Below are 26,493 nucleotides of genomic sequence, written 5' to 3' on the forward strand. Positions count from 1 at the left end.
ATCCATAACTATAGCACAAATGAAAATTTTATATAAGGTACACCTCATGGAAGTATGAAACTGTTTTACGGAACGCACTGTTTCAAGAACAATCAAGTTAATTTTTAGTATCCCTCTTTCCAACAATCTAATTTTTTCATGCAGGAGTCAGAATTCGATTGACAGATCTAATATATAATTGGTGTACGTTCCCTTCGCCTAGCTAATGTATTAATTAGCTGTCAATCAATCTGACCGACTCCTACATGAAGATTAAAGAGAGACAGAAAACTGAGAGAGGGATACTGAAAATTAAATTAATTATTTCAGAGACAGTACCAAATGTTAATTGATTAAATTTAGAAAGTTTTTTATTTCTAGTTCCTTTAAGTTGTTGCTGTTCTGTCTGGCTGCTTTCATTGCTTCTGTTACACATTCATGATATTAGCAAAATAGCAATGTAAATTGCAAAAATGCTCAAAAGAGCACTTTGTTTAATTTTACATAGTTATATTGGTGGCTATACCTCCCCTATAGGGTCTTTTGCATTTTATACCAGGTAATGCATTATTAAAGAGAAAAATACTCCCTTTTAACATGAACTCATTCAGAAGAGGCGCATAAACACTATCCAAACTCAGAGTCAAAAGATAATCTCATTTAGTCATATTTCCCTTTCTGTGGAATGATAGTTAATCTGTACAAAAAAATCTTTATATATATATATATTTTTTTTTAATTATTATGGACCCTTTCTACGAAAAATTCAGTAGAAAAATGCATTGGCTTGCTATGGAGTACTTTCACACTGGTCACAAGTTAGGCAATGAACACAATTGTATCAGCAAAAGTGCAAATAATACACAATGGAATGTTACAAGATCTTGGACTGGTAAAGTTAAGGGATTTAGAAATCAAGGATCCCTTAGCTGTGAGCAGCTGTCAATAAAATCACTAGTGTTTCTATGTCAGATGGCCTGTTGATTGTTCCAAGTTAATTAAAAACTGTCGAAGATGACAACATTTTAAAAAATGGATAAATGTATAATAATAATAATAATGCTTCCTAAAATGCTGCCTAAAATCTTGCAAGCAATTACTTTCAAAGCATCGGAGTCATGGAATCTAAAAAATAGAATTGAACATCAGAAACATGAAAGCAATGTTGATGACATTTGAGCAAAAATAATATTCTGACCTTTAAAGAGTAATAGATACAGGATCTTTTGCATACCAGTCTTCAAAAACCCAGAATAACTTCATTTAAGCAAGTATAAACTGAAGAAAGATTTTTGGCATAACCATCTAGACTCCTTCCAAACCCAGGGTTCTTTTCTAAGGTTACAATTTGCTGCAAGCGCTGTACAGGACATTATTTTTTTATATTTTCTTAGTGAGAAAATTAGGTTTTAGAAATTGCCAAAGTTTGTAACAAAACAAAAAAAAACATGCTACGAACACTTTGGGGCCTATATTTCACTGTTCAAAGACTGGCTTTGTAGGCTACAACACTGGCGTGTTCTGACATTGCTTTTTTTCAAAATATAAAAAGCAAGCCAGATGCCAACTCTTACATTTTTTGGGGAACAAAAATGTTCAAAAAGAAATCCTGTACGAATGATAATAAAACAATCAATGCCAGAAAATATGAGCAAAAGTAAGATCTTTCATGCATTTTGACATGGCTTATAAGATTTATAGGTCAACAGTGTTCAGTCTTTATAAGTTGCTTCATTCCTCTCTTATTCTCCCTGAAACAGGAATCATGAAGAAATATAATTTATAAAGACTATGCACTGTTGACTGCCAATGAAAAATGAACAAAGTTTTAACTTTAATGTATAAAGGTAGCAAGGGTATAGTACGATTGGGGAGGTACCTCCTGTCAATTACTATATTTTTATAGCAGACTGGCCAGCTACTTCTTCATTATGATATATTTTAATTTTTTTTTTGCTTTTCATATCCAAAATGTATTTTTGCCTATACAAGCTAATTTATTTTGATTACTTTGGGTCCAGATGAGGTGCATGATTGAAGCAGGTTAGTGGTGTCCTGGTGCTCTACAAAGCCATAACATTGGTAGGAGGTTTGATTCAGTCAACTCCTTTTAGGGGTTTGCTGAAACTTTCTGTTCATTACCTGGGACTTAATTATTTAACATAAAGCAGAACACACAGGATAGCTGCATTCAGTGAAGCGGATTGCCATACATACTCATTCATTGGTATAAAATAAGTGGTGCAGGACAGGGGTGACAGCCATGGCATTTAAACTTGACTTGTAATGTGTCGATTTTACAGAGATGAATGGAAGAATGGTAAATTATGGAAATAATCGCACAGTCTGCTTGAACTGTTTTGTTTGAGAAAGACCAGCAATTTAAACAGTGCACAATAGAATTGTACCACATGAATCATGTTAATGGTAATTTATGGCAACAGGAAACTTAATATCTCAGATTTACTACTGGGTCTGAACTAAAACATAGTGGGGCTCATTTATTAAAGCAGCACAGCGCATAAGTGGACGCAAGATTGTCTGCGCCATCACGAGCGTGATCACTAATATATTTGCGTGATATTGCGCATAACAGAGCTTTTGCGATGGTTTTGTTTATGCGCATTGCGCAAAAGATTGGGCATTTATGTCGCAAATGATGCCGTGGTTGTTAGGGACGTGGCTGTGGGCGTGGCTACAATGCGCTTGCACTGCGGCCGTCGCAGATTTGCGTCTGTATATGTGCAAAACTGCACCCGGGCAACAGCACCACAATTTTTACGACTGCCTCTTCGTGGCGTAATAGTAACGCTCTTCAAAATGCGCATTCCCGCCCAGCTGCGCTAGTATATTCACATTTTTGCATTTCATGTTGCTTAAAAGAGAATTTTATATATGTGTGCAGAGCCACACTGCTAAACTGGGTTCTGGCAAATACAATGGTGCTGCTGTTGGTGGGGATGTTTGTTAACTCAAAGTTAACTCAAAGATGAACAACCCCTGTAAAGTGCATATTAACCACGCCTTCCACCCAACATGTTTATATTGACCAAGGTTCCTTTAAGGGTATCAGGTAGGCTAAACACCTTTGCAACCAAACAAATATTAGCACAGAAACAAATGCAGATGCGTCTAAGTGAACGCAATATGCGCAATATGTGACGCAACTAATTAAAGCAGCGCATTCATACATGAGCACAACTAATCCTTACCTTTGCGGTATCTTCCTGTGCGCACAATTTATTATAAGCACTGCGACAGCTGATACGCAGTTTCACACGTCGCACCTGTCTATGTCTACATTAGCGCACAAATCGCACTGTTAAGGTATCGTGCGCTACATTATTAAATACTCGCATGCGCTGGGCAAATGTCAGGCCACTGCGCTCTTTTTAGCGCTGCGTTAATAAATGAGCCCCATTGTGTTTTTTTTTTTTTATTAGGCCAGTTATAAGAAATAGGAATTACTGTGTGTTTTTTTTTTTTTGCAAAGTCCAATGACCACAGGGTGCCTTATGTAAAGAGAAAGGAAGACTGGATCCCAACCTGAGGGTAAAAAAAATGCTAGGTAAATCAGAAATATGCAACTTGCAGCTTTTAGGTTACTGTTGAAAAAACAACAGCTGGAGGGTCAGGAAATACAACAACTGCCTGTAGAAATCTGGTCATTATACACTATATGGACAAAAGTATGTGGACACTCCTAATGTTGAATTGGTAATTACAGACAATCCAAAACTGCTGATATTGCCTGCCACCACAACATCGTATGGATAACATTCTTGACAATGTTATGCTTCCTACTAAGACAATAATTTGGAGAAGGCTCTATCCTGCAGGACAATAATATAGTGCAAAAAGTAAGGTCCATTAGAATCAGAATTAGTCTGCAGACATGGGAGTAGAAGAACATAACAAGACTTGTACAGAGCACTTGATGCAACTTAACACTTGAGGGATGAACTGGAAATCGAATGCAGTCAGGCACGATCTACCAAAACGTTTACATTATTACACCAATAACTTGTAAACATGTAGTTGAATAGAGGGTAGAGGCTGTTTTAGCAGCATAAGAGATCCAAGATCATATTAAATACCCTTGGTTTTAAATTTAGATGTTTTGACAGGCAAATGTCCACACTTTGACCATACAGTGCAAAATTCAGCAAACAAATTATGAGAATATAGTGACCCTGCAAATATTAAAATACACAAAAAATTGCTATGCAATTTGAACCTTTTAAAAAGAAGCCCCTCTTCGGCTGGAGGACAAGAGCAAATGCCCTCTTTGTGCTGCCTTTACTTCAGCCCTGGAGGGGGAAGATGCCATAACAGTATCAGATCTAACAAGGTTAATTTAAAAAGCTATATGTTGAACATCACTGTAAATTTAGTCAAATAACTAGTATAATCACAATATAGTAGCTTGAGGAATAAAACATATCTTCTGTAGACAGAGAAAACAGACCTAGATGCTATCTCTGTGCGAGTGTAATGAAATAAAATGCAGGAAATAGTAACTAAATGATACACTGATAGGAGATGAAAGATGTATGCTTAATAGACACTGTTTGCTTGAAAAATCTTTTACAGGGGGAATTATTAATCTAAGTTCAACATGAGCAAAAAAATAAATAAATGTATTTTTCACTTAAAAAGGCCAAATAGTGTATGGTTTTGCTTTTAAACCTGCCTTTTGAGGCTCCCATTCATTTAATGGGAAATTATTAAATTCTGTAAAATTTCATTTCAGTTCATAAATGCTCACATGCCTAAAGAGAGACATAACAAGTTCCTATATTGCATTCACTTTTACTGTGTCCCATATAATTTGGGCAAAGAAAAGTTTAAATGGGAGAATCTGAACAGACATTCTGATAAAAATTGTATGTTGCCTATCTGTGTTGCGTTAAACAAATGTAGAACTAAAAAAACAATTATAGGCACTTTTCTGCTTGCATATTTCCTGGTGCATAAAACTGGCGCCATCCTAATGATTTGTTGATATAAGGAAAAAAAAAGTATTTGATATGTAAGTATTTGAAGGCAATGATGAACGCTATTTTGCAGTTTACGGTTTTACTAGTGCTTTTATACAGGAGCAAAATGCCCTCCATTGTGAGAAACACCTGTGCTTTGGGAGGCAAAATTGGCCTAAAAACACAGCAGCAGGTATTCTTCAAATGCAATGCTATACAGTACACTCTCACATTTTAATTTTGAAAGTTAAAACAGTAGGCACAACACAGTTTCAAACTCCTAATTATATGGCTCATGCTGAACATAGGTTTATAATTCCCCCAAAAATCATGTCATGTTTCATGCTATAAGTAGCCTTCTTTTACAATACTCAGCAGCAGAATCAAGCCAAATCTGGATTATGTTGGGTAAAGAGACAGGGGAAGGCAAAAGGCCATTTATGGGTCTTAGTAGAGGCATCAAACCAGTTTTTATTTTGCCTGAACCCAAATGAACAGTCCTGGAAGGTTCAGTCCTCCATAAAGGTGAAGAGATCCATCCTTGAATGGGCTGAAATTTTTTCTTGCAGAGTAGCATCAGGAAGTCATATAATGCTGCCTTAGACGGGCTTGCAGAAATTCATGGGTTAAATTGTGCCGTGTTATTATTCCAACAATCTAAAATTAAAAATCCATATATAAACTTACATAAAAAGACATGTCACTGTATATACATAAGTTAAAGAAAATAAAAAGAATAGATGTAGATATTAAAAGTACAATATTGTCAATCCACATATAATTTTGTAGCAGAAGTGACATAAAATGGTAAGCACTCACCTCTCCAATCGCATTCACCACTGGTAAATGCCTCAGTCCCATTGTTCTGAACAGGTTGAATACCTGAGAGACGTGGGTATTCGGTGACACAGAGAAGGGACAAGGGTTCATGTAGGGTGCAACATCCTGTAGCATGAAAAAAGGGCAATTGTCAAAACCACATGCAGTATGCATTCACCGGTCTCCTATTTGAACATTTATCATTTACAAACAGTATAACCAGCACGTTAATTTGGTTTTCATAAAATCTGCTGGTTTTCAGATATACTCTTCTTACCACAATCATTCTTGGATTCAGGAGAGTAAGGTTAACATCATGTATGTCAGGGTAACGTGGATAATCTTCACACATTTCTGCATGTGAAAGGCGGGGCTGGCTAGCACTCTGAAAAGATAAAATATGCCCAATACTCAGCCACTGATAAATAAAATCTAATGAAATTACTTTTCTTTAAAAATGTCTACATAATGGATAACATGCTCAGTAGACTTCTTCTATAAATATTTATACATACAGTAGACCTGCTTATGGGGAAAGCCCTTACACATTTTATTAAAAGAAAAGTCAAGATGTAATGTATTTCTCATCTTCTCACATTTAACTATTAACAAAAAAAAGCACTCCTAGAATACAAAACAGACCTTTTAAAATTAAATTACGGATAGGTGGGTCTGCATGTTATAAAAAAATGCTCCTGTTTTCTGCTTACAGATGTCTGTAACAATACTGCTTTTTCTATGTCTACAACTGTAGAGGAGATCATCAAGAAGAAAGAAATTGAAAAAAGTGTAACAATGAACTGGTATGTGCTTTTGTGATACAGAAATTCTCCAAACTGTCTTAATTGTCTGATCGTTACATGTGTAGATCACAATCTATCACTATCTTGTCCTTGCATTCAGTATGTCTCAGGCTCGAAGACAAGTGATCATCATCTGATATGTTTTATTGTGTAAAAAAAACAAGAATGTACCAGAGCATTATACTCTTTTTTTTATATAGAAGGAATATGATTTAAAAAGATCATTAAAGGAACAGTAACACCAAAAAAATAGGTGTTTTTAAATGAATGAAAATATCATGTACCCTGGCACTGGTAAAACTGATTTGCTGTGTAAACTGATCCTTTACTCCTTTGAATGGTTTCTCCCATTTCTACACAGCAGCTTATTTATATAAAAGACATTCCTGTTTCTGAAGCAAATGCCGCTGTTATACCAGTGTAGGGCAACACTGCATTATATTTTTATTACTTTAAAACACTTATTTTGACGAATGGTTTATTCACAGCAAAACTTCCAAAAAGAGTTAATAACAAGAAAGAATGGATGCAAAATGATGAGTTACCTTATCTGTCAAACATTTAGGGGGGTATTTACGAAAACTCAAAATTCTCATTTTTTTTATGAAAACAAAGTCAACCTTATTTCCATCCACAGATGTAACTCATTTATAAAGAAACTGCTCAAAAAGTCTGTGCGGGAAATAGTCGCAACAAAATCGTGCAACAATTTGAACTGTACGAATTGACGCCAAATAGCTTAATTTTTTCTAGTTGTCAACCGAGAGCCCTGACATTTTCAGATTATCTAGTGCAGATCATGATATCAAGAAACAATTGACTTCTACTTGATCTCAACAGGTTTTAGCTGGAGTATTTTCGGATTCTGATTTTTACCAGCTTTAGGGTATAATAAAAGTCTAAAAAATTGAGTTTTCCCCTTTAAAATCCCAACCAGAAAAAAAATCGAGATTTAATAATAAAAAAAGAAAAACATAAAAAAAACAAAAACAAAAAAACAAACCAGCAGAACTTACAGACTGATTCTCAGCATAGCATACTCCACGAACTAACAACGTGACCAGCTGGGAACGAAGGATGATACCATGGAAAGTCAAAGGCCTAAACCGTTCTTCCATTGTCCACTCCTCACTTGGAGACTGATCAGGGTAAAGGTTGGGATAAGGGGTATACCTATAAAAACATAAAAAGCACAGTGTGATACTTAAAGGTTTGGTCTAGATTTTTATGGAGTCGTTTTTATTTTTAAATTACTAATCTAAGATAGATATAGATATAGATATAGATATAGATATATATATATATACACACACATTTTTTTTTTTAGCCATAATATTGGTGAGTAGGCAGCCATCTCAGGTCATTTCCCTGAATCTGTGCTTTCAGAAAGAGCCAGCACTTCATGATGGAACTGCTTTCAGGCAGGCTACTGTTTCTCCTACTCAATGTAACAGAAGAGGTCTCAGTGGGACTTGGGTTTTTACTATTAAGTGCTGTTCTGATATCAGGTAGTTGTTATTTTGTTACATTCCCACTGTTCTGTTGATAGGCTGCTGGATGGCTTCAGTACAGAAGTCTGCCGGAGCAGCACTTTTAACTGATGCGTTTTGAAGCAAAATTTAGTTTCCATTGACAGTAACTCTTTAACATGTACAAATAATAGAATTCTTAAACATTCTCAGTATGACAAAATAAAATAAAGCTCCCATGTAGGAGCTATGTCTTCCCCCCCATAAGGACACTAAAAGAATTGGGCTGTGCCAGCCTCCCGGAGGGGTTTAGCCTGCTAGGGGCAGCCAAGACCTTTATTCTTTTAGTGTCCTTTCCTACTGGAAGGTTAACCATCCAGTGCCCATGTCCCTCTGAAATGGAGAAATATAACCTGCGTTCCAACATCTGCTGCAGCATATCCTCTTTCTCAACAGGTTCTTCAGCAGCAATGTGCTCATCGCACATATTACGTAGCTCACTAGATGGATAAGACTTCATAGACTGACTTCGCTTTCTCTGCTCTCCAGCCCGTGTCAAAATGCTTGCTTTCTACAGAAAGAATATTCATATATTATAAAGGTCAATATAGTATGAAGATAAGGAAATAGCGGCACTCACTGGACTTTTGTATAAGCAAAAACAAGGATGTTTAATTGACTCAATATTTAGATCCCTAACTGTGATCTTCGTCAGGAGTGAAAAACAGAAAACCAGACAACCCCCCAAAACGTGTTGCTAGGCAATCGATAGTTGCTACTGATCTGCAGGTAGGCAAATACATAATCGTGTGCAAAAGTGCAGGTAGAGAGGAGCGGGGTAAAGGGCATAACCATGAAGTGCAAGTAGAACCATCCGAGACAAGAGGCAAAGGGTAAAGATAAACATACACGTAAACATACAGTTAGGCCTATAAATCTTTGGACAGGTAACGTTTTTGCTAATTTTGGTTCTGTACATTACCACAATGAATTTTAAATGAAACAACTCTTTAAATGAAACAACGTGAATCCAAATGGTAGATCCATTTGGATTTACGTATTAGTAATGCTAGGTCTTTAGCCAGTCCATGTCCCATTTGCAAGGAATGTCTCGCCTCGGTTGTTTAGTAGTTTTTTCTTTTAGTTCCTTTGCTGATGGCCGATCTGTGATTGGCGATTCTATCTCTGAGTGGGGTGGTGGCTTTGCTCACATAATACAGGTCACAGGGGCATGTGACAATATATTCTACAAAGGTAGTTGTATTTTAAAGTGCTTGCCTGTATGTGGGTGTGGAAAGTCTTTACCAGTTAACATGGATCTACATGTTGTACAGTCGGGGAAGCGGTACTAGCCCAATTTTCGTTGTACTGTAAGCCAACTTGTAGCAGTCTTAGTTCTATTCAGAAAATCTTTTTTTATCAAAATGTCTCAAGTTTCAATTCCTCTCATGCCTAAACCTCGGGTATGGAGCCTTAAGACAGCGTCTCACCCATGGCAATAATAGGCCAGTTCTTATGTATACACCTTCTCAGGTCTTTGGAAATGTGCAAATATTTGGTGGAAAAGATCAATTGTGTCGACATCTGGTCATTATTAGGTTTTTCTATCAGTAGGTCCGCTTGTGAGTGTGTGAGGGCCCTCTGCAATTGCTGCTTTAATGAGTTCTCTCTGAAACCCCTCTACAGGAATCTCCCAAGCTGTGATTGCGCCAATTTAGGATCACTATTGTTACGTATGGTGCGCAGAAATTGTGAATTGGGGAGGGACCTAATGGTAGTAGGTGGATGGTTACTAGCAACATGTAGGATCGTGTTACAGTCCGTAGGTATCCTGTATAGGCTGGTCCAGCCCATATTGTGTTTTATAAAATCTGTAAATCCAGGAACTCAATACTCTGGTCATCATAATTCAGGGTAAATCTGATGGGAGTGTCCACCTCTCCAGATCAGTAATATTCAAAAGTGTCTTTAGAGTCACCTCTCCATATCAGTAATAGATTGTCTATGTAGCGTAAATATGAGATTATCTTATCCGCAGCCTTGTCTAGGATATTCTCCTGTTCATATTGTAGCATGAACAGGCCAGACGTCTAAGTAAAAAAGTGTTTTCGAATCTGAAATAGTTTTTGCCAAGAGTCGGTTCCAGTAATTCGAAAAGAAATTCTGTTGGAGTAGATTTTTCCAGATGTGTCTCTAGAGCCCTCCTGCAGGCCTGAACACCCTGGTCATGGGGAATCACTGTATATAAACTAGACATCCATAGTGGCCAAGAGGGAGGTTTTCAAGTTTTTGTAGCATCTTAATCACATGGGTAGTGTCTCAGGTGAAGAAAGGAGTCAGTCAATGAAGACAGCCACAGGTTGGAACAGTGAACCAACCACTGAAATAATAGGTCTTCCTGGAGGTGCAGATTGAGACTTATGTATTTTGGGAAGTGTGTAGATTATGGGGACACTAGGGAAGTCTGAAGTCAAGTAATGATAGGTGTTCTGATCTAGCCATCCTGCAGATAGTGCACATTGTAGTTTATTATCTAGTTCCCTTTTAAAGACAATCATAGGGTCTCCACTTGGGCATGGTATGTAGAGACATCAGAGAGTTATCTAAGCATTTAGTTAGTACCTAACTAAGTAGGACGATGCCCCACCCTTATCAGCAGGGCAAATTACCAAATCCTTGTTCTGTCAGTGTTCTAATTACTTGTGTTTCATCGGGGGAAAGGTTACGGAGGGGTTTCGTATGGTGTAATGTAATGTTACAAAAGGTGCGAACAGATGCCGGTGTGTTCGATGGGTCAAATCTACTCTTCTAGTTTTGTGGTCCCACTTACTGTGTATATTATGCATAATACATTTTCCTAATTTTACATAATATCTTTCTGGTCCCTGAAAAAATGCCAAATGATGGGGGGTGGTGTGTGTGTGTGTGTGTATTATGAAGTTAATGCATGCAATCTCAATATAGATACCATACATAGATACATTTTACTACAATCATTATATTACTACAATTATTTTTAAAAACACTACCTTAAATTTAATATTGTTACTGATTAGTTGGTTTCCTTTCATGAATTCTTTTTCATTGCCACGGTTCTCAGTCACTACAGGAAATGCATGATGGGCAGTTGTACGAAGGATGCTGACTAAGGACTGAATACGGGTGTGTGGATAAACATATGTTAGGTTGGGTTCCATGATGTCACAGGCTCTCAGCCTATTAGAAGTTAAACAAAGATGCAAGAAAAGATTATGACATGCAAGGCAATGTGCCTTTTCCTAATACAAAGTCTTTATCTTCTTATGGCAACAGCTCAGCAATGTTTTAATACTACACTTGATATGAAAGGCTTTGTATTAGGCAAAGGAGTGCTGTTGTAGGAAGTCCTTTTTATTTACAGACGATAGAATAGAAAGATTGCTAATTTGTGGTTTTTAAATGTTTTCACCAGATATCTGGTTGTTAGGGTTCAAATTACCCTAGCAGCCCGGTAGTGGTTTGAATGATAAACTGGAATACAAATCTTTATTCTATAAAGATAGTGGCTACTGTATTGCACAACCGTGATTTAAGCCATCAATTGCAGCACTGACCACCAAAATATTAAGAAGTTCTCACACTGATGGGGGATGTGTATATATGTGAAAATTAGTATGTGCATATGCACTCTTTTTAATAATACATTACTCATTTTCTGGTCAGAAATTACGCTTTATGGAGTAGATGGTTCGTAGAACAAGGCTGATGTGATTTTCACCATTTTAGCAGTGTTCAGCGTTCCAGAAATAACCCCACCCTGAATTGTGTAACTTTCATAATTCCTTCTCTGTTCTTTCTCTATTTACTGTTGTATTGTTAACAAATAATGCAAACATCAAAACTCAAAAAAAAATACAAGAAATATTCTGAACACTTTGCCATAAGAACAAAAATGAGCAATATATACAGTATTTAACTAGAAGCAAGAGCAATTATAACTTTCTTCAGAAATTTCACAGAGTACAGAATATTCAGATTAAAGCAAACTATATATTTATTCCCCCTTCTCAAAACATGGCATGGTCTAATGTGGGGGAATTTTTATTTATTTTTTTTTTAAACTTACTTGTCCATTTCCTCTTCAGTCTCCCATTCCAACAGAGGAACACCTCTTAGTTCCACGTGGATATCATAAATGCCTTTGTTAAAAAAATCGCCGGTCCATTTTGCCACCTACAGTAATGAAAGCAGTCAGAAAATAGGTGGCATAATGCTTGCATATGCTTTTTTATATTTGGCTTAAAATATTACTTCCTTTAATTTCTAAGTAAGTCTAAGGGGTGCATAATGTTAATTGAAATGAGTTCTATATGGGAACAGTTTTATTCATCCAGGTCGTGATACATAGTGTGTAGTGTTGAGTATAAAGCTATTGGACCAGCTGAGTACTTGGGTAGCATCTGTGTAGGGGAACGTGGCATTGAGTGCACCACACTTAATTGACTGTAAAATACATAACCAAAAGTACTGTGCACCTGGTACATTACTTTTCTGAATAATTATACAGGAGTTCAGTCTAATATAAAAATACCAGTCTAATATAAAAACATCAGTCTAATTTAAAATACCTTCTATGTCTATAACAACAATTTATGCACATGTAAGCAATATTGCTCCTATCTTTATGGATACATTTAAACAAAGAATTAACTTTCTTTGGTACAGTACAGCAGAATTGTCTTTTTGGATTGAAACAAGCACACTTGCTTCCAGATTTGATTACTGAAAGATATTAACCCCTAACTGTTTGTCTAAATATATTTTCTCTCATCAAATTTTAAGTCCTTTGCTGGCTTCCTATTCAAATGGCATCTCTGGCAACTGAAGCTTGTGCTCCACTCAAAATCTCTTCAGTTTACTCTCTTTCTTTAAAATCCCTATTTTGTTTAATGACCTTCGAATTTATTGCCCAGTGCCTTTGGAAATAATTACTACTCCTATTTGGTAGTCTTAATGTATTGTTTTCTACAGTCTCCAAAACATTTAAATACATGCACAAATGCAAGTATGGTATCATTCCAGAACAACAACATCATTGTCTCTAAACGGTTTGTGGCTAGTCAAAGTCCATAAACAAATGAAACCTGCAGAATCATTTATACTTTATTGATACAGCACCTACATGTTCACAATTCACAAGATTATAGTTTCTAATGTATTGCCCATTCTTCCATACAAAATTGAATTGTATGAAGCAACTCTTAATACAGAATGATTTTAACATCATCATACTGAGCTTCAACTAAATATTTAAAACTCATAACATTAGTATGGGAAAAGATGAGTTACACTTTTGAATGTAAGGAAAATTTCACTCTACTGCATGTGGGCATTATATTATTTCCAGCAAATGAATTTATTGAGAATGCCTAACATTTTGGCCCAGTAAACTAAAGTTTCCTTATTCTTTAAGAAATGCATTTCCTTTAAGGTATAATAAAGTAAAGGGCAGCTCACCATTAATGTGATCATTATTGGCAACCCATAAGAAATCTCATTAGTTGATTCAATGAGAATGACTGTAAGGCTGATAGTCATACGAACCACACCACCAAGGAAGGCTGCAGCACCAATTAGGGCAAAAGTTCCAGAGTATATGTGTGACAATCCAAGGTAGCTACAGAAAGAAACAGGAGGTCAAACAAACAAAAGAAAACAATATAAAGGACACTCATGAAAATGGATTCTGAACTTAGACTACCTTTTAAGAAGATTAGCAACCAAGCGTCCATAGGCTGCACCACAAAGTAATGAAGGCACAAATAGACCACTGGGAACAGAGAGACCATACGTCCAGCAGGAGAGGAGGAAGTACATACAGCAGAAAATAGATAGAGTGACTGGGCTGAAAGTGCCTAGAACATAAGAGATGGATAGATCCCTTCACTCAGCAATTAGAGTCAGCATGTTCCCCTACCAACAACTACATTACTTGCATCACAGCCTTACCATCCTGGTGAAAAAGCTGTAAAATTGCAGATTCCTGAGGATTGAAGAAAAGTGTTGCCATGTCATTGTATGTATTGTTAGGACAGAAGAATGTCTTGATACTTGAATTTACTTCTTCTGATGAAGAGACCTTGGGGAAAAACAATCTGAATTAGCTTTAAAAAATAAAACAAGAGATCTCAGACAGGAAGTTGGCAATACAAGAAAGCTGAATGCTAATGTGTGCTGGTAATAATATCATCATTAAGAAATATCTACTTTTTGTTATTTCTTGCACTAACAGGGCAAAGACTGACAACAAAATCTAATTTTAATTTCTAACTTTCTTTGGTTCTTGCAAGCAATCTCAGTCAATTAGAAGCACTGCACATATTATCTTTGATTCTTCAGGGTAGGACTCCACAAGTGATTTTGTCACGATCCGACAAAACGCATGCGACAAAAATAAGGTAAGAGATAGATTTGTCGCATGGTGTTGCAGCATTGATCTGACGCAGCACGACTGTCGGATGCAGAGCATCTGCATCCGACAGTCGGATCAACGCTGCGACACCATGCGACAAATCTATCTCTTAACCTTATTTTTGTCGCATGCATTTTGTTGCAGCACGTCGGATCGCGACAAAATCGTTTGTGGAGTCCTACCCTCAATGTAAAAAAAGCAAAAAAAAAAAAACAATTATCTGATTTGTTTTAGTTTTAGAATATAAAAAAAACATGGATTTTTTTTAAAATAGTAATGTAAAAGAATATCTTATTTATATCTATAAATTGCATGTCAAAAGGGCTTAAACACCAAAAATATAATTAAAAAAAAAAAATAAAGGACTCTGGGAAATCTCAGCATTTGTGCTTTGACAGTTTAAAGCTTTTTTTTTTTTTGCATTAATATTTGATTAATTTATTAATAAAGGTAATAATTCACAACTTGATTAACAGGTGTTCGATCATAGTTATAGTGCAAATAGAATGGGACAATGTTAAAAGAATTAAAAGTGCAAACAGCAACAAAGTTTCAATAGAAGAAAAAGAAAAATCTCAGGATAGGATGATCCTTGTAAATGAAAGGAAATAGGAGAAAGGGAGATAAACACATTTTACTTAATGGTGGCCTAATAAATATATAGTACCAAGAATGAAACGAATACCTGAAAAGTAAGGGAAGTATTGCTCCAGTGAGGAGACAATTCCCTACATTCTCCTAGAACCATGGATGCAACAAATATGATCACTGTAGTAACCAGAGAAATCAGCAAACTTTCAAACACTCTGAAAGGCAAGTTAAAGAGGAATTATGACAGAATTACACATATGAATAACTATTTCTAGCCATTGCCAACATGAAAACCAGACTATTACTTACTGTATATTAACAACAATTGTCCAGCACATTTTGAATATGCAACCACAAGATTGTATAGCTACTGCACTGCAGCACACCTTTAGCCCTCTGGCAGCCAACATACCGTATATACTCGAGTATAAGCCGACCCGAGTATAAGCCGAGGTACCTAATTTTACCTACGAAAACTGGGAAAACTTATTGACTCTAGTATAAGCCTAGACACAACTACAGCCCTGTCTCCCAGCAGCGCACATTCTGCCAAAGCGACCCCCCCAGCGATCAACCGGACTTCTTTGCAAAGTTGATGGTGACAGAGAATTGCCAAACGGATTACTGTGTGCATTGTCTCACTGTCCCACTACCATGTGCAGAGGGTGCTGTTTGATATTGCCATCACTGTTAATTTTTCGTATAACCAACAGAGGGCGCTGTGTGATATTGCAGTCACTGTTAATCTTTCATATAACCAACAGAGGGTGCTGTGTGATATTGCAGTCACTGTTATTCTTTCATATAACCAACAGAGGGCGCACTGTTATTCTTTCATATAACCAACAGAGGGCGCTATGTGATATTGCAGTCACTGTTAATCTTTCATATAACCAACAGAGGGCGCTGTGATATTGCAGTCACTGTTATTCTTTCATACAACCAACAGATGGCGCTGTCTGATATTGCAGTCACTGTTATTCTTTCATACAACCAACAGATGGCGCTGTGTGATATTGCAGTCACTGTTAATCTTTCATATAACCAACAGAGGGCGCTGTGATATTGCAGTCACTGTTATTCTTTCATACAACTAACAGATGGCGCTGTGTGATATTGCAGTCACTGTTAATCTTTCATATAACCAACAGATGGTGCTGTGATATTGCAGTCACTGTTAATCTTTCATATAACCAACAGAGGGCCCTGTGTGATATTGCAGTCACTGTTATTCTTTCATACAACCAGCAGATGGCGCTGTGTGATATTGCAGTCACTGTTATTCTTTCATACAACCAACAGATGGCGCACTGTTATTCTTTCATATAACCAACAGAGGGCATTGTGGGATATTGCAGTCTCTCCCCAAGTGTACTGTTGGTATAGGAATGATTAAAAGTGACTGCAATCTCAGCTGCTCGGGTACCGCTGACCCGAGTATAAGCTGAGGTAGACTTTTTCAGCACATTTTGGATGCTGAAAAACTCGGCTTTTACACGGGTAGGAATATGTTTAGTAAAAACAAACATTCTTTGTATTATTGTACAAAATGTAGATCACCATTCTGAGTATTACCCTTAGATTTTTTAAAACAATGGCTTGAGAAATTGTTGTTAATTTCAATGTCAATAATATATTAGTGTAATGCATGTCTATTGCAGTATAACCCTTGGGGTGTTAGACCATGAAATGCTAAGTTTGCTCAAATTAGACCCAGTTTCACTAATGTCTGGATACCCTTTATTCCACATTGCTCTGCAGCTAGTGACAATTTTAGTGCTCTCTCTACAGATGCATACATCTGGCCTTGAGCCAGGCAAACCTGCAAGCTGATGGGTAAAGGAAATGCCTGTAGCTCAACTTCTCTCCCCACTACAGTTCAGCAGTAAAGCAAGTGATGCAGTACTGCACAGCATGCTGCAATTACCATTTGCCATAAAGCTTCTATCCCACTTTGGAGCGGATTGTTGCCAACACGTTGATGAATGAGCATCACTCACTTAGCTAACCACAATATTTTAGTTGTCCTTACGGGGGAATACAAATGCTATCCCCAGACTGAAGACTGGTGCTTTTCTCATCCCTGAAAAACACCCAGGACAAGGATATATTACTATGAGAGCCATGTCGCTATCTTCAGTGACTTTTCAGCAGTATGTTGCTGCTACCTGCAAATATTCGATTTTTTCTACTTTGACTATGCTCCACCTATTACGAGTTTAAAAAGTTTATTGAAACGGTCTCTGAGATGCTACTTTTCTGTCTGTAAATAAGACTTTTTTTAACTTAGAATGTGTTAAAAATATGTAGCAAATTACCTGACAAGTTTTGGTTTGGGGTGAACATTTTTCATGCGATATTTAGCTAGCCTTTTATTCAGACAGTTGAAAGTTGCCCCGAGCAAACCTCCTGTCACACCCATAACAATGAAGAATGCAAGGTCTACAATGGTCCACAGATGACACTTCTTATCAGCATCAGAGCACTGCAAGGACATAAGAAGTCAACTTAGCAAAATAAATTACAGTTCAAAGAAAGTAGCAATAAAACTATGGTTCAAATAGTTGATTAAATAATCTTGTAACTCCTATTCAAAAGAATTGTATTAATTACAAATTAATAAGAAAACTAGCATTAAAAGGACAGTAAAGACCTCTGTTCTGCCTACTTTATCCTCTCAAAACGGATAGGAAGAACCAAAGCAATTTAAAAAGTATGTTTTTATACACACCTTAAACTCTCCAAAATTAAGCAGCCCGGGTAGTTGAAATGATCCCCAGCTTGAAAACTGAATCCCAGAACGGAAGAAATTCAGGGTAAATGTTGCTGACATGGAACAGAAGAGCTGGCAGGAATAGAAAAAAAAGTGAAAGGTCAGAATAAAATCAGAACTGCAAAATAAATGTTTACTCTGCTATGTTAAACATTTGAGGATTAACTGTGTTATTTACAAATATACATATGGATAAGAGTGTTATTCATCACTGAGAAAACACTTAAGGTGGCCATACACGGAGAGATAAGCTCGTTTGGCGATGTCGCCAAACGAGCAGATCTCTCCCCGATATGCCCACCTTGAGGTGGGCAATATCGGGCTGATCCGATCGTGGGCCCTAGGGCCCAATGATTGGATCCCAACGGTGGCTTTACGGGTGGTCGGATCGCATCAATGAACAGATGCGGCCGCGATCCGACGGGATTTTTTAGTCCCATCCGACTGATTGGCCAGATCTCGATGGGGGAAGCCCGTCGGGGGTCCCATACACAGGCCAATAAGCTGCCGACTCGGTCCGTCGGCAGCTTTTATCGGCCCGTGTATGGCCACCTTTATAGTTGTCACATTGAGACATACTGGGGTTTAGCCATAGGTCAGATTTAATTAGAATAAATGAATGAATGAATGAAGCTGTACAAAAAAAATTCCAAATTCTGCCAATAAGATATAATAAGGTCGAAATAGCCAATTCGATGGTCGAAGTAGCCAAAAAAATACTTAGAAATTCAAAGTATTTTTTATTCTATTCCTTCACTCGAGCTAAGTAAATGGGCCCCCAAATATCAAGTGTATCAAAAACATACAGCCAGGCCCGGATTTAGGGAAAGGCCCCCTAGGCCCGGACCTAGGGCGGCAAGATGTTAGGGGCGGCAAGAAGGCGCCCCCTAACATCTTGTGTAAGTCGGCTGCTCCTGATAGATCCGGCTGGCTTTAGGACCGCTCCTCCATCCTATCTCCCAATGTGGCTCCGCCCCCTCCCACTCCCTTCTGTGCTCGTGATGCTGCTGCCTCTGCCGTGCTGCGTGTGTCCCAGCAAGCTGAACTGTTCCTTAGCTGGTATGTACATTTAACATTTCCCCTGCAGATCTGCTGTATATCGGCCATGTAGAGAAATAGGTCATAGTCAACTTGCAGATTTGCTGGAGGTGCAGAATCACAAGTGTTCTAAACCTGTTACAGATGTTTTTATGTCCCTTTCCTGCTTCCTACAAAATGAAAACCATTTCAGTTCTATTACACAATTAGTCTATTTTTAATATCGAACTTTTTATGCTTTAAGACAAGTTACTGCGAAGATAATCAAGATGAAATAAATATTTATATACAAACTGATATGAATTTAATGCTATAAATTAATTGCTACATATGAAATTTGATAAATGAATTTTGTACATGATTTTATATATATTGTGTGATGAAATTAAAAACCTCAATTAATTTAAATCCATTTACTCCATTTAATTAATGATTATTATATTTCATTAAGAAGAAATTTACAAGAGTACGACATAAGGGACCTTTTTCGTTTCAACCTATTACAGAATTAGGTTTCCATCCTTCCACTTTTCCCTTGTTTACAAAATGTGATTGACTTGCATCTTAGCTGCAGGGTTCAGCAAAACATATTGGTTTTCTGTCATCTGACATACAGACTTGTGCAGCAGCAGATACGGCCAGAAACTGCTTCTTATAAGAACAGCTGCGCTGCAGCAGCAAGTGCAACATCAGACACAGTTTGTTCTATTTGTAAATTATCTTTTCAACTGGAAACAGGGTACTCTGAGCATTACTCATGTATAATAAGAGATAATGTACCCCCTACTGTAAATGATAAGGATATTAGAAGTCACTGAGGGGTTGTTCTATGGCCATATAAAGGCAAGAGGCTGCAGGCTGAGTTATACAGGGAACTCTGAGTATCACTCATGTATTATAAGGGATAATGTACCCCCTACTGTAAATGATAAGGATATTAGAAATCACTGAGGGGATGTTCTGTGACCATATAAAGGCACAAGGCTGCAGAATCAATTAACATATTTTACATGAATTACACTTGTGAGAAAGGCAGCACTTTATGCACATCATTTTTTGCAGTTTTACCCCAATATATGAGCAAATGTGTACAAAACCATTGCATGTTTACATGTGGGCTGCTTTGATTTCTTTTGCCCGAGCTGCTTCTTACCCCCAGTCTGGCCCTGTCTATAACCCACAGTAATTGTAAAACGGTTACGGACTGCTGGTCAATCCCAATTCCAAAACAGTCTGAACAGACTGAAACTCAGTCTCTAACAGTTGGTAGGTTCAGGCCCGGACTTAGGGAAAGGCCCCCTAGGCCCGGGCCTAGGGCGGCAAGATGTTAGGGGCGGCCGCTGCTGCCACTCCTGGCTCCGGCTGCAGAGTCCTGCTGTGTGCGCAGCGGCAGCCGGCAGCAGCTGTCAGCATTCAGCTCTCTACTCTCTCTGGCCGCAGATGATCGCTTCCGGGCAGTCAGACTCAGTATGCGCACGGCACGCAGCACACGCTGTGCGCGGTGACATCATCACGTCACATGACTGCGCATGCGTCACTCGGCGCCAGCGGCCAGCCTCACTCAGCCTGAGCTGAAGGTACTAGAACATCAAAGTTGGCCCATCAAGTAAGTTAAAAGGAAAATAAAGTGTTCTTTTATTTGATAACCATGCAGCCTAAAGTTTAGTCCACTAAAATTGGCCAGATATTTATTGAGTAAGGTTTGCATTGTGCTGTTAATGTGGTCCTACCCCAATTGGTCTGTTTAGGCCTCCAATGTAAACCTATTTATTGGCCCAGGCCAAAGCATTGTATCAGCCCAATATAATGTCAATTTGGCTGCCTGCCCGCGGCCCGCCCCTTGCTGCAAGCCTGCAACTGAAATCATTCAGCAGTGGCTGTGGCAGAATTTATTGCCCTATATTTTTTAATTATTGCAACAGTTGGTAGTAATATACATATTGGTTATATTTAAAAGTTATTTATGGTTTAATACATAATTATTTCCATTTTATTGTCTGTTATTTTATTTTGCATAAATGATTGGATAAAGATTCGCTTCCAGAAAATGCGGGGGGGGGGGGGCGGCACAGTAGCTGGGCCTAGGGGGGCAAGAAAGGTAAATCCGGCCCTGGGTAGGTTAAAACGTTTATTTAATTTAATTAATTATATAAATAATGAAAAATACTGCTGTGACGTCTGCTGAGAAATAGGAACTACAAAGATTATGCTGCTGCCAAGATTTGACTTTTTTATTTTATAATAAATATTTAACTGATGCTGCGGCTGCCCACTGGAGCACAATTTATCAAAACAAGGGACACATCGCTCTCTGCATCTATGTATAAAAAGGTGTTTATATATAGAGAATATATATATATATATATATATATTGTGGTATGGTGACAAAAAGGTCCCCAGTTTCCTGGGGAAAAGTGATTGATGGAATGTATGTTGGGCCACGGATTCTCAGATATTGTTGCTGAGGTGAGACCAGTAGTGCTGTTAGCAGAGAAACACTATGTCTCTCTGCAAGGTTTTTGTAATTGCTGATCCGGGACTGGTCTTACTGGGAACCCGCAAGAGTAGGGTGGGGCGGATTCCCAAATCCGGAGGCCAGGTTTTCAAGAGGCCCTAGGCCTATTTAGTACACCTGATGCTGAGCAGCAGTGCTGAATGTGTGTGAGACAAACTGCTGGTATTGCTCAGCTTCAGGAGAGAAAGCAAAGCATTTCTTTTGTGTTAGCCAGGAGGCTGGATATTTCTGTTAAACCGCTGTTTTTTGGTTACCTTCCCCCTGCGAGGGGAAACTTCTGCTGCCACTGGAAAATAAACGCGGGCAGGAAGCCCTTAAACCGTTCCTGGTGTGTGAAGTCGCCTCTTTTGCAGCCTACCAGCGAGTGAACCCCCACAATTGGTGTTTCGGATGCGGGCAGCGATTGCCACACGCGGAAGTTGCCAAACCACAGTAAGTCTCCTGTGGGTATTGTGCGGACTGTATAGCTTATAAGTGGGATTTAAAGAGACAGTGCACTTAAAAGTTGTGAAATGGAGGATGTCCTCAAGGCTTTGCTGCAGTGCACTGCAACTTTACAGAAGGCCCACCAGGAGAGCCAGTTGCTACAGCAGCAGTGTAACGCCACCCAGCAGGAGGCAAATCGTCTGTTGGAGGCCCAGATCACTGCACTGGCGCAGGCTGCAGAGAAAGATCGGCAGCTGCAAGTTGAGGTGGTAAAACAACTGACAGCCAGGGTCTCTGGGGATGCTGCCCTAGTCCCCGGAGTGCCACGCTCCATCCCAGGCAGCCACCTCCTGCGGAGAATGACTGGGCAGGATGATGTGGAGGCCTTCCTCTGTACCTTTGAGAGGACGGCGGAGCAGCAAGCCTGGTCGAGGGAGCAATGGGCGATGATTGTTGCACCACTACTAGTGGGGGATTCCCAGAAAGCTTTTTATGACCTGTCCTCCGAGGACGCAAGGGACTATGACAAGCTGAAGTCTGAAATCCTGCGGAGACTGGGAGTAACCACCTCTGTGAGGGCACAGCGGGTCCACAGTTGGGAATTTAAGGTTAAGGGATCACCCCGCTCCCAGATGTATGATCTCATTAACCTTGTGAAACGCTGGCTACAGGCGGACTTGCTTTCCGCGCCTCAGATAGTGGAAAGGGTCACAATGGACCGATACCTGAGAGCGCTTCCACCTGAATTACGCCGGTGGGTAAGCCAAGGCGACCCAAATACAGCAGACCAGTTGGTGGAACTGGTGGAGCGATACCTTGCCGCTGAGGACTTCACTACGCGGGCGGTGCCCACCTCGAAGAGGACTCCTGCAGTGGACCGATCCAAGAAGTCGGCTACAGTGGAAAGGCTCAGCCCAGAGGACCCCGGTAATCCAGGTCTAGACTCAACAAGAGGAAGACCCCGTGGAGACAGCCCCCGCCAGACCCGAGGAGCTCCCCAGTGCTGGAGGTGCAGAGAGTGGGGACATATTGCCGCCAACTGCCCAGCTGATCCAGAACCCATGGAGTGTGGAACGGAGGGGAAGTTGTCTCTGTTCGCTCGACCAGGTCTCGTTGCGGATCCTGATGTACCAACTTGTGTCGTCCAGATTGGTAAGCGCACTGTGAATGCACTATTAGACACAGGTAGCTTAGTCACACTGGTAAACACACAGCTCCTGAAGGACTGTCCTTTAACACAGCGTCAAGTAGGAGTGGTGTGTGTACATGGGGACTGTAAGAAATACCCCACAGCCTTAGTGACTTTTGTGACCCCCGCAGGGACTGTGTGCCATGAAGTGGCAGTGTCTCCCATACTCTTGCACAGTGTAATTTTGGGCAGAGACTTTCCCTTATTTCGTGAACTGTGCCAGGAGCAAGCTCCAGAGACTGAGAAAAGTTTTGAGCATGGTGAGGTGAGACCCCACCCTATTGAACTGGATACTTCTATAGAAACTGTTAAGGACAATAGAGTATCTGGGGGAGAGAAAACAGAACCACCCATGTCAGGTGTTATTGTAAGTGGTACCGAGGATGGGTTGGAAGATAGTGAGTTGTTTCCCTTAGCTGTATTAGCTGGTGAATCTGAGGTAACTGCGGAGACCATTGAGGAACCTAGCATGCCTGAGCTAGAGGTCTCCCGGGATAACTTCGGAACTGCCCAGCTAAGGGACCCGACACTCACTAAAGCTTGGGAAAATGTCAAGGTTAAAAATGGGAACCCCGAAAATCCTGGGGTAGAATGTGTATTTCCCCACCTTGCTGTACAAAATGACTTGCTTTACCATGTGGATAAGGTTCGAGGAGAGATTGTGGAACAGCTAGTGGTCCCACAGCCATATAGGAGAACAGTTCTCAATCTGGCCCATTCTCATCCACTAGGTGGCCACCTAGCGTATGAGAAAACCAAAGACCGAATGCTACAGAGGTTCTTTTGGCCGGGGGTACATGCAGATGTAAAGAACTATTGTGAATCATGCCCCGAGTGTCAGAAATCGGCCCCAATGCCCCATTTTCGCAGCCCATTAGTTCCCTTACCCGTAATCGAAATTCCATTTGATCGTATTGCCATGGACTTGGTAGGGCCACTAATAAAATCTGCTAGGGGGCATCAGTATATTTTGGTAGTCATGGACTACGCCACTCGGTATCCAGAGGCTGTCCCCTTAAGGAACACCTCTTCAAAGACCATAGCTCGAGAGCTGTTCCACATGTTCACCCGCACAGGAATTCCAAAAGAGATCCTTACAGATCAGGGGACTCCCTTCATGTCTAGGGTGATGAAGGAATTGTGCAGGTTTCTCCAAATCAAACAGTTACGCACATCTGTCTATCATCCCCAAACTGACGGGTTGGTGGAAAGGTTCAACAAGACCCTTAAGGGGATGTTAAAAAAAGTGGTGGATAAAGATGGGAGGAATTGGGATTGTTTACTTCCATATCTCATGTTTGCCATTAGAGAAGTCCCACAGGCCTCTACAGGGTTTTCACCCTTTGAGTTGTTGTATGGCCGCCACCCACGAGGGCTGTTGGACGTGGCAAAGGAGACATGGGAGTCTGAAGCCACCCCACACAAAAGTGTCATAGAGCATGTTGCAGACATGCAGGACCGTCTTGCAAAAGTAATGCCCCTTGTGAGAGAACATATGCTTCAGGCCCAGCAAGCTCAAAGCCGCATATATAATAGATCGGCTCGTGTCCGAACTTTCCATCCTGGGGACAGGGTGTTAGTCCTGGTTCCTACGGTGGAAAGTAAGTTCCTGGCCAAATGGCAAGGCCCCTACGAGATTATAGAACGCGTAGGGGACGTTAATTATAAGGTGTCCCAACCAAACAAGCGGAAAAAAGAGCAGCTCTACCATGTTAACTTAATTAAGCCCTGGAAGGATAGGGAATCGCTGTCCGCCTGTCCTGCAGTTGTAGAGGTAAAGATCCCACAGGTGCCTGAGGTAAAAGTGGCTGAGACCCTTACTAACAGTCAGAAGCAGGAGATGAAAGAGTTTCTGATCCGGAATAGACAAATATTCTCAGACCAGCCTGGGCTTACTGATATTATTAAACATGACATTATAACTGGACCTGGGGTTAAAGTCAATGTTAAACCTTACAGGATACCCGAGGCACGACGTCAGGCAGTGACAGAGGAGATTAGAAGGATGTTGGAGCTGGATGTTATTGAGGAGTCCCATAGTGAATGGTCCAGCCCCATTGTCCTTGTCCCAAAACCGGATGGTAGCATCCGATTTTGCAATGACTTCAGAAAGTTAAATGAGGTCAGCAAGTTTGATGCATATCCAATGCCCCGGGTCGACGAACTGATAGAAAGGCTAGGGCAGGCCCGCTACATTACCACCCTAGATCTTACCAAGGGGTATTGGCAGGTACCCCTCACTGAAGGGGCCAAAGAGAAGACTGCGTTTTCCACTCCTGAGGGGCAGTGGCAATATAAACGCCTACCGTTTGGCTTACATGGGGCCCCAGCAACGTTCCAGAGAATGATGGACCGCATTCTCAAACCACATCAAGGTTATGCTTCAGCTTACCTGGACGATGTGGTTATCTTTAGCCCAGACTGGGAAAGTCATTTGCCCCGGGTACAAGCGGTCCTTGACTCTATCTGGAAGGCGGGTCTGACAGCAAATCCCAAAAAGTGTGCAATGGGGTTAGAAGAGGCCCGTTATTTGGGGTATGTGATTGGAAGAGGGGTAGTCAAGCCACAGGTGTCCAAAATTGAGGGAATTCAGGAGTGGCCCCGGCCCAAATCCAAGAAACAAGTGAGGGCCTTTCTTGGGATAGTGGGATATTACAGGAGGTTTGTCCCCAATTTTGCCACCCTAGCAGCCCCACTTACTGACCTCACAAAAGGGAGTAAAGCTGGAACAGTTACATGGACCCCAGAGGCAGAGGAAGCCTTTCTAAACTTGAAGGCATCCCTGTGCAGATACCCTGTGCTGATAGCTCCTGACTTCAAGAAAGAGTTTCTTGTACAGACTGATGCTTCTGAAGTTGGGTTAGGGGCTGTTCTGTCACAAGTAGTGAATGGGGAAGAACACCCAGTAGCATACCTAAGCAGGAAGCTAACCCCCGCTGAACGCAGGTATGCCATTGTAGAGAGAGAGTGCCTGGCCATCAAGTGGGCACTGGAGAGCTTGAGATACTATCTGTTAGGGAGGCAGTTCAAACTTGTCACTGACCATGCCCCACTTAAATGGATGGCCCAAAATAGGGAAAAGAACGCCAGGGTCACCAGATGGTTCTTGTCCCTTCAAAATTTCAAGTTCTCAGTAGAACATAGACCTGGAAAGATGCAAGGGAATGCAGATGCTCTCTCCAGGGTACATGCATTTTTGGCATACTGTGCTCAGCCCTACGGGCTTGAGCAGAGGGGGGGGATATGTGGTATGGTGACAAAAAGGTCCCCAGTTTCCTGGGGAAAAGTGATTGATGGAATGTATGTTGGGCCACGGATTCTCAGATATTGTTGCTGAGGTGAGACCAGTAGTGCTGTTAGCAGAGAAACACTATGTCTCTCTGCAAGGTTTTTGTAATTGCTGATCCGGGACTGGTCTTACTGGGAACCCGCAAGAGTAGGGTGGGGCGGATTCCCAAATC

The 26,493-nt window shown here is 40.1% G+C and overlaps 1 protein-coding gene across 2 annotated transcripts in view; it reads right to left on the reverse strand.

Annotated features, from left to right (window-relative positions):
- Positions 1–3,554: 3,554 nt before the first annotated feature.
- clcn6.L (chloride channel, voltage-sensitive 6 L homeolog) overlaps positions 3,555–26,493 on the reverse strand; it is a 49,713-nt gene continuing 26,774 nt past the window's right edge. For both annotated transcript variants that reach the window (XM_018225668.2, XM_018225667.2), the window contains 13 exons: positions 17,823–17,936; positions 17,410–17,576; positions 15,186–15,306; positions 14,038–14,167; positions 13,790–13,943; positions 13,546–13,705; positions 12,155–12,261; positions 11,079–11,265; positions 8,463–8,620; positions 7,597–7,753; positions 6,055–6,162; positions 5,778–5,903; positions 3,555–5,615 (listed from right to left, as the gene is read on the reverse strand). In XM_018225668.2, the coding sequence (XP_018081157.1) occupies positions 5,535–5,615; positions 5,778–5,903; positions 6,055–6,162; positions 7,597–7,753; positions 8,463–8,620; positions 11,079–11,265; positions 12,155–12,261; positions 13,546–13,705; positions 13,790–13,943; positions 14,038–14,167; positions 15,186–15,306; positions 17,410–17,576; positions 17,823–17,936 (1,770 nt within the window). In that variant the 3' untranslated portion in view covers positions 3,555–5,534. The remainder of the gene's footprint in view (positions 5,616–5,777; positions 5,904–6,054; positions 6,163–7,596; positions 7,754–8,462; positions 8,621–11,078; positions 11,266–12,154; positions 12,262–13,545; positions 13,706–13,789; positions 13,944–14,037; positions 14,168–15,185; positions 15,307–17,409; positions 17,577–17,822; positions 17,937–26,493) is intronic.

Source organism: Xenopus laevis, chromosome 7L, assembly GCF_017654675.1.
Source record: "Xenopus laevis strain J_2021 chromosome 7L, Xenopus_laevis_v10.1, whole genome shotgun sequence".
NCBI classification, from domain to species: Eukaryota; Metazoa; Chordata; class Amphibia; order Anura; family Pipidae; genus Xenopus; species Xenopus laevis.